Genomic DNA, 11791 nt, shown 5'->3' on the forward strand with positions numbered 1-11791 from the left:
GAATAGAAAAGGGCCTTCCCCAAACTGTTGCCACAAAGTTGGAAGCATAGCATTGTCCAAAATGACTTGGTATGCTGAAGCATTAAGATTGCTCTTCATTGGAGATAAGGGGCCTAGCCCAAACCATGAAAAATACTATTATCCTCTGCCAAACTTCACAATTGGCATAATGTAGTCAGGCAGGTAACATTTTCCTGGCATCCGCCAAACCCAGACTCCATCTGACTACCAAACAGAGAAGTGTGATTCGTCACTCCGCAGAACACATTTCCACTGCTCCACAGTTCAGTGTCTGTGTGCTTTACACCACTCCATCTGTCGCTTGGCATTTGTCTTGGTGATGTGAGGCTTGCATGCAGCTGCTCGGCCATGGAAACCCATTCCATTAAGCTCCCACCGCACAGTTTTTGTGCTTACATTAATGTCAGTGTAAGTTTCAAACTCTTCAGCTATGGAGTCAGCAGAGCGTTGGGAACTTTTACGCATCATGTGCCTCAACAGTCGTTGACCCCGCTCTGTGATTTTACGTGGTCTTCAGCTTCGTGGATGAGTTGCTGCTGTTCTTAAACACTTTAACTTTTTAATAATACCACTTACAGTTGAGTGTGGAATATCCATCAGGAATGAAATTTCACGAACTGTCTTATTGCAAAGGTGGCATCCTATCACAGTACTACGCTTGAAGTCATTGAGCTCTTCAGAATGACTCATTTTGTATCACGCATGTTTGCAAATGGAGACTGCACGGCTAGGTCGTTGATTTTATACACCTCTGGCAACGGGTCTCATTGAAATGCCTCAATTCAATAATTAACAGGTGTCTCCAAATACTTTGTCCATATAGTGCACTTCACATAGTGCTGTATTGACTCTGGCAATAACCATAAAGTGTGTATGTGAGTACAGTGCTAATGAATTGACTGGGATTATATTGTTTAAACAAACTGTTATTCACAGGTACAAAGAACAGATAAAGTAAGCATAAAAGGTGATTATTTCCTTTGTGAACAAACCTAAAACTATCCCTTACCATACTCTGAAGAAATATCTTTTTTGTTTTATAATAACCAAGAACAATGAATGAGACTACCTTGGTTTTACTCTATTGAAGTACATTACTTTTACACCAATTTCTAATAAAAGTTGTTGAGTATATTGCAAAGAAAGTGTTGTTTTGATTTTTAACATCTGGGTAAAGCTTTTAAACCATATAAAAATTTTAATTTACTCTTTGGGGCAGATTCAATTCGGCCACATTAGTCTAGGATTATTGTGGCGTTCGTATTATTACCTTTTAATACTGTCATTTTAACCTGAATATTTACTCGCGACCCGAGAGATGCGAGCAAAAATCAGCGGTAGTATGGTAATTTTAACTGTAATACTACGCACTTTTACCGTACTGACAGTAATAGTGCGCAGGCTGCGTTATTCCTAGAATGCAGCCAAAATTAATTGGCCCTTTTGAATATTATATTTAGCACTACAGTCTATCATTCAATTCATTATGTGGGCGATGTGTAGTTTTATGGCACACATGATGTCATTGGAAAATGGACAGATTAAATGAAAATATGGCTCCTACATATTAAGTTCAGCATTGGGGTTTTCCTATTTATAGGCTATAATTAGGTACTTGTTTGTGTGGTAATAATTCCCTAGGCTTAGAGTACTTCAGTCTCCACATGTATTCACTATTTATAGTACCTTGTTTTTGCCAGGAAATCATAGTTATTTGTGCTGTCTTGATGTGAATATTGGCCATCTTGCTGTTAGTTTAGACTTACAATTGTTATGTATTGCTGAATCCTTGGATGGTGTATGTTATAATTCTGTGCTTTCAGAATGCAGTCCCCAGTGGAAAATGTCCCACATCAACCCCAGAGTGCTCTTTTAAGAGCCACAAGTGCCATGCTCAGAAGAGGCTCCCTCTCTGCTCTTTTCATCACCGGGCCCCTGACAAACTGTTATGGGGCAGAGTTTCCACCCCTGCAGAGGCTTTTTCCGACATTGCAATCTCTCCTCATTTTGGAGATACGTATATGGAGCTTCCTATGGCTGGATTAGTATGATAGGAGTTATAGTACATCATCAGTGTGTTTGGTTTTTTTTTGTCTTAATATCTGTAGATCTAGAGTTTCCTCATCTAGAAATTTTTATCTTGAAGACTTGTGACTCTATCAGTCATTTATCTAGTGTTCGTATCATGACTTGTACATGTTACACTGTTTACTAAACTATTGTTTGTGTTGCTGTAATCCTAAATATATAAAAGTCCCAGTATATGCTACTGTATGACTTGTCACAGTGCCAGCTGTTTCTCTTGAACACATGGGATAATTAGGAGTCCAAACAGATAAGTGACGCAGCAGTGACAGACATTGAGATTAATTTTCCCATCATGCATGTTTGTCTTTGAATCACCCCTGAATATACAAAGCAAGTAAGGTCCAAGCTCTTAAACCCCATGAATCATTATGCCATGTGGTGCACTTCATTAGTTTTCACTTTGCACATAGCACATATTGCTATTACAGCACATGGCTTTTCAATGGAAGGTCAAGCATTGCGCCAATGTGTTTTTCTAATTTGCAGAGGCAGACCAGCCCATCGGATGAGCCCTGCTCTGACATTTTGTATATATTATGGATGAATATATATATTTTGCTTGCTCTATATTTTGCATTACACTTTGTATAGAGTAGGTCTATTTTTTACATTTTACTTTTATGTGTATTTTATTACAATCTTTTCACTTTTATTATCCAATTTGAGGGCCTTGTCTTTTGATTGTCACAGGCTCCATTTTTTGTTGAGCCAATGCCACACAAAGCTTACCTCTATATTTATTATGGTTTTAGTCTTCCACACTGCTTTTGTGTACAAGAATGTTAATGATGCTATGTTTTTTTCAGACCAAAAATGTTCAACAAGTTACCCAATAATATATTAGGAAATGCTGTTTCTGTGTCACATATAAGAGTGTTTGGGTATTAAGTACATTTATAGATTGCAGAGCATTCTAAAAATAACAAATGAATGGATTGCTGAAGCCTTTTATAATCCATTTGATCATTCATTGAATTGTAGTCCAACTCCAGATTTCCGATAAAACATACATAGAGAAAAGTCATAACCATGCAGGGGACATTGATGATACAGCGTCATGAGTTGTTGTCTCTGCACTTCTTCCCGTAATTACATGTGTACTGTAAATATATCTGGCATGATGCTTGCCACAGGACCAGAAGTTACTAGTTCTGTCTACTAAACTGGCAACTGGCATTCCTGGTTTGTAATAGTTGCATGCCTCCTAACACTCCTGGTTTAAAATGAATCATTTACTTATAAGTCGACACAAAAGGCTGCAGAGCGAGTCAAATCATACGAATAGCCCATAAAACAGAACAAGTATAGATGAGGCTTACGAATGATGTGCTGATGAGAGACAAAGGATAGAGAGAACCCTGCTTGTGAGAGCTTACAGTCTAGAGCAGGCCTGGCCAACCCATGGCTCTCCAGGTGTTGTGAAACTACAAGTCCCAGCATTCGTTTCCTGCTATCAGCTTCCTATTTGCTGGCAAAGCATGCTGGGGCTTGTAGTTTCACAACACCTGGAGAGCAACAGGTTGGTCTAGAGGGAGAGGGCAATCCTGAGACAATAGGAGCTGGTGGACGTGACACTAGATATGGTAGAACATGCAGCGTGAGTAGTATCCGATCGGGTGAAAAGGTAATAATGAAGTTGAGGGTTTTGAGACAGTGCTTGGATTGAAGTTTGGGGGAGAGTCAGATCAGATAGGGTATGGAGTTCCATAAGTGAGGAGGTGATAAGAGAGTACAAGGGACTGGATGTGGGAAGTGAAACTGAGGGCAGAGTCAAGGATGACACCAAGGTGAGGTGGTTTGGGAGCAGGGGAGAGTGATTTTGTCAGCTGTGAGGGAGACTAGAGGAGGTGTAATGACACTAGGAGGGGGAAAAGATGATGTACTCTGTTTTGTACAGTTTTGAGCTTTAGGTAGCATTGGAACATTCCGGTGGAGTTGACAGAGAGGAAGTTGGAGAAAGGGATTACAGAGGAGGAGTAAAAAAAGGGGAGAAGTGTTCAATTTCTGTGTGTTGTTTGCATAGATGAGTGAAGCAAAAGTGGGTTTTGTGGTTGTACACAGTCTCTCAAGTAGTTTGGAAGCAAATGGGAGGAGAGAAATGGGAAGGTAGCTGGAGCGAGAGGTAAAGTTGGTTTCTTGAGGATAGGAGAGATGAGTTCATGTCACAAAATGGAAGGGAAAGTGACAGTGGAGAGGGACAGGTTGAAGAGTTGAGCAAGGTCTAGGGGGGATGGTATGGAGGAGTTGAAGGGTAACAGACACAAGGGGAAAGATGAAGAGAGAATTGTGAAGACCTTTTTCTTTCAGAAACAGAAGACAAAGAACTCAGGGTGGGTGGTTTTTGGGCAATGGGTCTGGTGAAAGGAGATTTCTTGATAGATGCTGTTGATTTTAAAGTAGGTGGAGAAGTCTTGAGCAGTGAGGAAGAAGGGGAGGGTGGTGGACAATGAAAAAAATTGTCATTGGCAAAGCGGTGACTGGGGTTGGTAGATTGGGTAGCCATTAGTGGTCTAAGCTATGTTGCTTAGTCAGAAAGAGGGCAGAATTGTAAGAAGATGGGATGAATTTTTAATGGAGGAAGTCTACGTTGGAACAAGATTTTCACAATTAGCGTTTTGCAGTACAGGAGCAATTTTTGTGGCGGGTCTGTTTGGAATGTTGTGGCTGGAGCTAACTTGTCTAAGACTGAGATGACTAGTGTTATATAATGAGATTAGGGCAGGGTAGAAATTGGAGAGAGGAGTAGTTCAAGTGAGGATGGTGTCAAGGCCATTTAAGTGTCCATGTGTGCACATGGAAAAGAATGTAGTAGATAAGTTCAGAGAGAGTGGTCGAATAGGCAGTCATGATGGTCAGGACAGTGGATAGCGATCATGGGACATTGGGCTAGAGGACTTTTCAGGCCCCCCTATCCTTAATCATCAGTCATAGTGTAGAAAAAGTGAAACATGGGACACTGTTCACTGGTGGCAGTGAGAGATAATGTGTACCGCACTTCAATCCAGGGAACAAACTCTTGCAATGGACAGACTCAGGGACACACTGCGTGGGTACTGGGGATATTTTGCGGTGCATCCCACCTGAACACAATGCATATGCCTATATGTCCGGCATCATCGGTAATTGCTGATAATTTGAGGTTTCCGAGACCTGCCAACTTAGGCCAGTGGGCCCCAGAGAAGGGAGGGGTAGAGCAATAAATGATTGAGATGTTGAAAGCAGGCTTCATGATATGGGACCAGAAATGGATCAATCAATAAGGAAACCAGAGTTAGTGCATTATCCTTATTTAGTGAATCAAATAAAAACATAGTAACATGGTAACATAGTTAATGAGGTTGAAAAAAGACACCAGTCCATCAAGTTCAACCTATTTTGGATCTCCTGTGATCCTGCACTTATATTTGAAATTAATCCAGAGTAAGCAACCGCCAATCTGTTTCAATTGTGAAAATCCCCCCAGACTCAATATTGCAGTCCTATTTTTACCCTATATCCAGTACTATCCTTCATTTTAATTAACGATCGTATCCCTGGATACACCTTTCCACTAAAAATTTGTCTAACCCTTTCTTAAACATATCTATTGAATCTGCCATCACAACCTTCCCTGGCAATGAATTCCATATCTTGAAACGATCCAGTAGTTCTTATATGGTTGTTGTTTACAAACAAATAGTAGTTTTCTTTCTCTATGGAGGATTCCAGCCTCTTTCCCTAGGCAATGAGAGAGTTCTCTCATTACCTGGTGAAAGAGGTCAGAAGCTTTTCAGCTACCTCCTGCAATGCTCCATTGGTCTGATGTCCATGCTCTGGAAACTCGCATGCAGCAACATGTATGACAACCCAATGCAAGCTGAAGACCAAGTTTCAGGATGCATGTTCTCTCTATGGTACTGCCACAGCAGGGAAGCTCTCGTTTTATGTAGAGTTCCTCAGACAGTGTAGGATGTCACACACTGTCCAGGGACTGGGAGCTGCTGACAGCTTGCGGCTTGCTCTCACCCTCTCCCCTTCGTAGGTGCTCCCTTGCGTGTGTCACCCGCTGGGAAAAATAATTAAATTCTGTACCCGCCCCCCTCTCGGCGCCCCTGTAGACAGATAGGTAGATAGTGATAAGATATATATAGAGAGAGGATGAGAGAGATTTTTATTGGTAAATAGATATAATAAATATATTGACGCTGCACCCTTCTGCTGATGCACACATGGATAACTTCTTGCTGAAAACAGTGCTTTTATTGTTCTGTCACAATAAAACAGCATACATTTTCATCAGGATGACACCAGGAAACCTATCACTGGCTAGACATAATATTCCTGTTTAGACACTGGCCACTGCATGGCTTCAGTCGCAAATTATGGCAGCACAATACAGGTTTTTATACTTGAGACTCCTCCCTCAGGCTTAGCTTGATGGACAGATGACCTTCCCATTTTGCCTTTTAGTGGAGTGTGTTCCCTACCTAGAAACCTTTGCTCTGCGGCCAGCAAATTTCTAATCGCATCCTTGCCAATACCATTTGAGTGGGTGGCCGTCGTAAAAAGTAGTCAACTACAACTCACAACGCAATACATCCATATAGAAAATAGAGTTGCTTAATTGAAATCGTAAATTAAGTCACTATTTGTAGTTAAAACGACAGGCATGTTTTTCGTATTGATAGATAAGTGTAATAGTGCGAATATGTTCCTAGATTATACGTGGTTGAATTTTGCATTTATATATGTTTTCCAGTCACAACTAGGTGTGCATCCCACTCAAGAACAAATTAATACTATTGGATTGACCAGCAGCAATATATACTGTGGTTCACTTACCTTTTTCTGATAGGATCACTTGATGTCCGTTCCCAGAGCTCCAGTTTAATTGAATTGTAGGTTGAAATTTGTACCTCTCTTGGCTGCTTCCAACACTTAGTAACTAGAAAATGCTTCTGTCACAAGGGGCAAGCTTAATATAGACTGCTTGGGTATGTTCTTTCTGTAGTGCACGCCCCGATTTGAGGACTCTGTCCTGCACTCCTGATCAGGACAGCTTTGGCCCGCAGGTGTGGCGTTTGGGAGGCATGTTTAATTCACTGCTGCTCTGCGCATTAATGTGCATGACAATGATTGGTGTTTGGAGGGGAGGAGAGTACTGGACAGCATAGCACTTCAAAAGTGATGGGCACATCCATGGGGTGTGGCCATGTCCCCATCGAGGCATGGCCATGCTACCTTTTCCAATGCTGGATATCCAAATTTTGGATGGTCTGCATTAAATAGCTTTTGTTCTTATGGTAGTTCAGCCTCTCAGACTTTATGTAGCATTGCCTAGTGAATATGTATGACATATGACAGCTCTCATTACCTGGTTATGACATCTTCCTGGATGACTCATTCTCTTCCTGTGGTTTAATATTATGTTGGAGATAAATGGATTGAGCAGCTTATATTATTGCCCCCTGTTATTACTTTTTGCCTTTTTCTCAATGTCTGTCATTGGATAACGTATACTTTTTTTGTCTTTTCTTTCTGTCTAGGCCCTATTTTGAAATGAAAGGAAAGTATTACCTGCAGCTTGAGGTTTGTACAAAATGAAATGTGATTACATTTATTGTAAACCATGTTAACAAAAATAAATGCAATAGCTTCTAAATGTAGACCAACTAAAAGCTAAAACGAATAAAACCAAATGTATGTTTTTAAGTTGAAATGTAGTAACATTAAGAACCCACACTGTCTAGGTATATTTCACATAGTTAAAAATTACATATATTGCAACAGATGACTCTCTGCATTCCTGTTTGTAAATATTGTTACTTGGTGGAGTTGGGTAACTTCTTCATTGACTTTCTTGTTTCTTAAACTTGTTTTTCTACTGTTCCTTTTGAACTCCCTCTTGGATTTTTGTTGCACATTTTTACTGATTGCTTATTATCACCCACAATTTATTAATTCAAAATCAAGATATGTGACGTTGGATAGTGTGCCATATTTTGGCACACTGTAGATGCAGTGAAGCTTGACGTAGGCATTATTTAACAGGGAATCAACCAACAAATGAAAACATGGGAATATCCAGTTGACAGTGTCATTGTGTCTGAATCCATCAGTCTGCACAGCATTCACTTAGACACCACAAGCTCTATCTTTGAACTACAGTACACTGATGCAAGATACAGAAGCACCATCATCCTAAGCAATGTTTGCTTACTCTAGAGGGTAGAATATTCAGCATGCTTTTTAGTTGGGTATAAGCTTTTGTTATGCTTTTTTATTCAGTTCACAGATTTCCAATGTTACTTCATATATCATCTTTATTTTATAGTTGCGTTACGTTATTCCATATAATACATAAGGTTAAATTTGAATAAAGCAAGTTGCTTGTATGAGGTGATCATTATACCAAAGTGGGTTATACCTTTACTGTTGGCTAGGCATTTCTTTTCACTAAACTTTCAAAATAAGCGTTACTAATCTCCAAAGTTATATAAGGAGAGTAGTGATGTTACCCTGATAAAATATAAATGATGGCATTACTCACCACCTGTAGGGGTATACTGATATATTTTCACATGTGCATTTTAATGGAAATCATGCACAGAATATTGTAAAATAGGAGGATTTGGGAAGCTACTGAGCAGTTCAGTGACCATATAAAAGCAAGAAGCTATAGACCTAAAACAGTCCACAATCATATCTATATTGTATGCTTCCCTTTATTTTGAAAATGTTTAAGCTACAGATAAAATATTATTTTCTAATCAGCAGATGTTTCTATATGCCCAAGTTTTACGCTGAGTCTATGTAGGATGGGTGTCGTGATAGTAACTCCAGAATCATCACATTTGTTCCACACTGTCTGTTGTGTGAAATAAGCTACTTATCCTAGTGAATTGTGGTAGAAATGCTGAACAATGTTTGTTTTACTTATCAGCAACTGAAGAAAACTGTGGATGAACTTCAGGCTAAGCTTTCTCTGGCAAAGGGAGAGTACAAGACTGCCCTGAAGAATCTCGAGATGATATCCGATGAAATTCATGAGAGAAGGCGTTCCTCAGCGATGGGCCCCAGGGGACGTGGGGTGGGCTCTGAAGGCAATAATTCTGTGGAAGATCTTTCTGCATGTAAGCTGGAATCAGACACAATTTCCAGTAAGTCCATGCTGCTTTGCATAAGGAAGCTTTTAAAGAATTTTGCATTTACAATCTTGTATCTGTTTAAGAGAAACTGAGAGCTCTGAGAAAAAAAAAATAGGACATAAGCAATTATATACAGCCTAGGATTCAACAGAAACCACACTAGTAGATTTTCTGCTAAAACCAGCATAATATAAATTTTCATTCCTCTAAACAAATGTCAGGTGCCATCTTAAAAAAAACAAAATAACGTTTGTTTTTTGCATCCCGATAAAAATAATAAACTTGCAGCCTCATTTCTAGTTAAGTAAATCTAGATAGAAGGTGTACCTTGGCAAAATCATATTGTGCTGTAGGGCAGTAAATTTAAAATGTTAAGATCAATTTACAGTTGGGAGAGGTCTCCTAACTAATGAGTCCCCGAATACCTATGGAATGTCACCTCTTCTCCCTACATTCCGAGGCATGGAATGCAATTGCCAATATGGAGAGGCTTCCTGGTTATGGAGGACACAGAAAAAGGTAACCTTTATAGAACAAATGGTTACCATGATAAATAGGTAGACTATGATATACATCATACTTGCCAATTTTTAAATGTTGGCCTACAGGAGATCCATGGGAGAGGTGTGGGCAGGGCAATGCAAAGCGCATCTTTTGGCCCCACCTCCGATGCAGTGGCGCAAACGTGTCATTTTACTGTGTGGGGGGCGGTGCAGCCCAAAATGTACCATCAGTGACATCTAACACTCTAGTTGTTTGTCTACTTAAGACAATAAGAGCTTTTATTTTGTAGTAAAAACTACACATTTTGTATTTACACTGGAATGGAGTAACTTGGCAAAAAAGTCAAGTGATCCATTTGCTATAAAGCACAGGAAAATGCCGGCCTTATCTGCATGACTTTGGTTCTTTGTTTACTGTACTATAATTTAGTTATGTTTGAGAACTCTGTGCTGCCTTTGCTATGACCTGTTTTTTCAACTAAACAAAGTTTCCAGCATGCAGGTTTTTTTTTCATATCATGGTTATCTAAATCTCACTGCCCCTATGAGTTTAGGTTTGGTAAACATATTGTACTAATAATCTCTTACTTGTGATGAAAATGTAAAAAATCTAGATTTTGATTAGTACCAGGGAAACATTTCACTGGCATTTGGTTCAATGAGCCGATTGATTATACACACAGGTTTATATAGATTCTTTTTTCCCTAATTACTATACTTCACAGACATTAATCCCCTCAAGTATATTTAAGAATGAGTTACAATATTTTTGCTATGTTGTGACAGTGTATGACGTATAGTTACAACTGTATGTCTTTATTTTGACTTTCTAGAAAATGTTGTCCATTGGTCTATGCATTGGCATATAATAAAGTGAGTTTAATAATACATTTGTAGAATGTTATTACTTTCTCCTATTTCTGGTGGTAGGTACTAATAGGAATATGGCTCTTAATTGTGAAAAAAAAAAAGTGTCATTATTTAACAGATCTGTAAATACATATTCTGGTGCATCCTTTAAGCAGCACTACCATTTAGTAAACGAGTGGCTTAATCCTCCTACGCACACCCATGCCACTTCTAGCACCATTTAAAGGTGGTTAACAAAGTTAATTTTCCGTATTGCAAAACAGCAGAGACCCCAGAAAACACGGCTGCATGTAGCAGCACCAGGGGTTTGGCTGGGGAAGTGGACAACCTTTTACTTGGATGCAGTACAGCTTAAGTATTTTCTCTGTAGTTTTTTTATTCTGTCTCATGATCATCACATTGTAGAAGGCGCGAAGAAGATAGATTTATGACAAGTTTATCACTTTATTAGGAACAGCTGGTACTGCATTGTACCCTGGGATCATCATTCTATTCAGTGTACAGTAGCAGCAACTTATACTTGGATGGACTTATACTGGAAAATGTATCAAGCGATATATTATTTAGTCTATTTATATCAAGCTATTGATGTAAACAGCTGATGTAAATTGCCAGTCCTGTGTAGGTGACAATCACAAGCTGAATCCATTTCTTTTCCTTCTGCAGTGACCTCTGAGGTGTTTGACGATGACAATCTCAGCAGTTTGATCTCTGAAGAAGACTCTGAGACACAATCTCTATCGAGCTTAAGCTCCGGCCCAACAAGCCCCTCTGAAGTTGTGAGTCCTTTTCCACCTGCTCCACGTCCTGGCAGCTTAGACTTGTCAAGCCCTGTATCGCTTTCTGAATTTGGTCTGATATCTCCTGTCCTTGGCCCCCGAAGTGAATGCAGTGGAGCATCGTCACCAGAATGTGATCTGGAGAGAGGTGAGATGGGCCAAATAACTTGGAAAGAATGCAGCATCGAAATGAAACATTCATGTGGTGTACAAGAAATAGTATTCTGTAGAATTTACATATTAATCCAAAAATATTACCCAAAATAAAGATTACCCAATATATATTGAAGCCCATAATTGTAGCTCGGTAACTAAGCTCTGGGGAAAAAAAAACATTTTCCTAAATTGTGGCGGTGAGTCATCTGAATTGTAACTATATGAATTTGGAAACCGCACTTATTAG

General features: G+C 39.5%; 1 protein-coding gene across 1 annotated transcript in view; it reads left to right on the forward strand.

The window, feature by feature from the left end:
* Positions 1 to 11791, forward strand: part of SH3BP5 (SH3 domain binding protein 5) — a 54240-nt gene that overhangs the window by 39172 nt on the left and 3277 nt on the right. Inside the window, exons 6-8 of the mRNA XM_075212425.1 lie at positions 7635 to 7677; positions 9032 to 9248; positions 11276 to 11536. Coding sequence (XP_075068526.1) covers positions 7635 to 7677; positions 9032 to 9248; positions 11276 to 11536 — 521 coding nt within the window. The remainder of the gene's footprint in view (positions 1 to 7634; positions 7678 to 9031; positions 9249 to 11275; positions 11537 to 11791) is intronic.

The sequence above is a fragment of the Mixophyes fleayi genome, chromosome 5, assembly GCF_038048845.1.
Source record: "Mixophyes fleayi isolate aMixFle1 chromosome 5, aMixFle1.hap1, whole genome shotgun sequence".
In the NCBI taxonomy this organism is placed as follows: Eukaryota; Metazoa; Chordata; class Amphibia; order Anura; family Limnodynastidae; genus Mixophyes; species Mixophyes fleayi.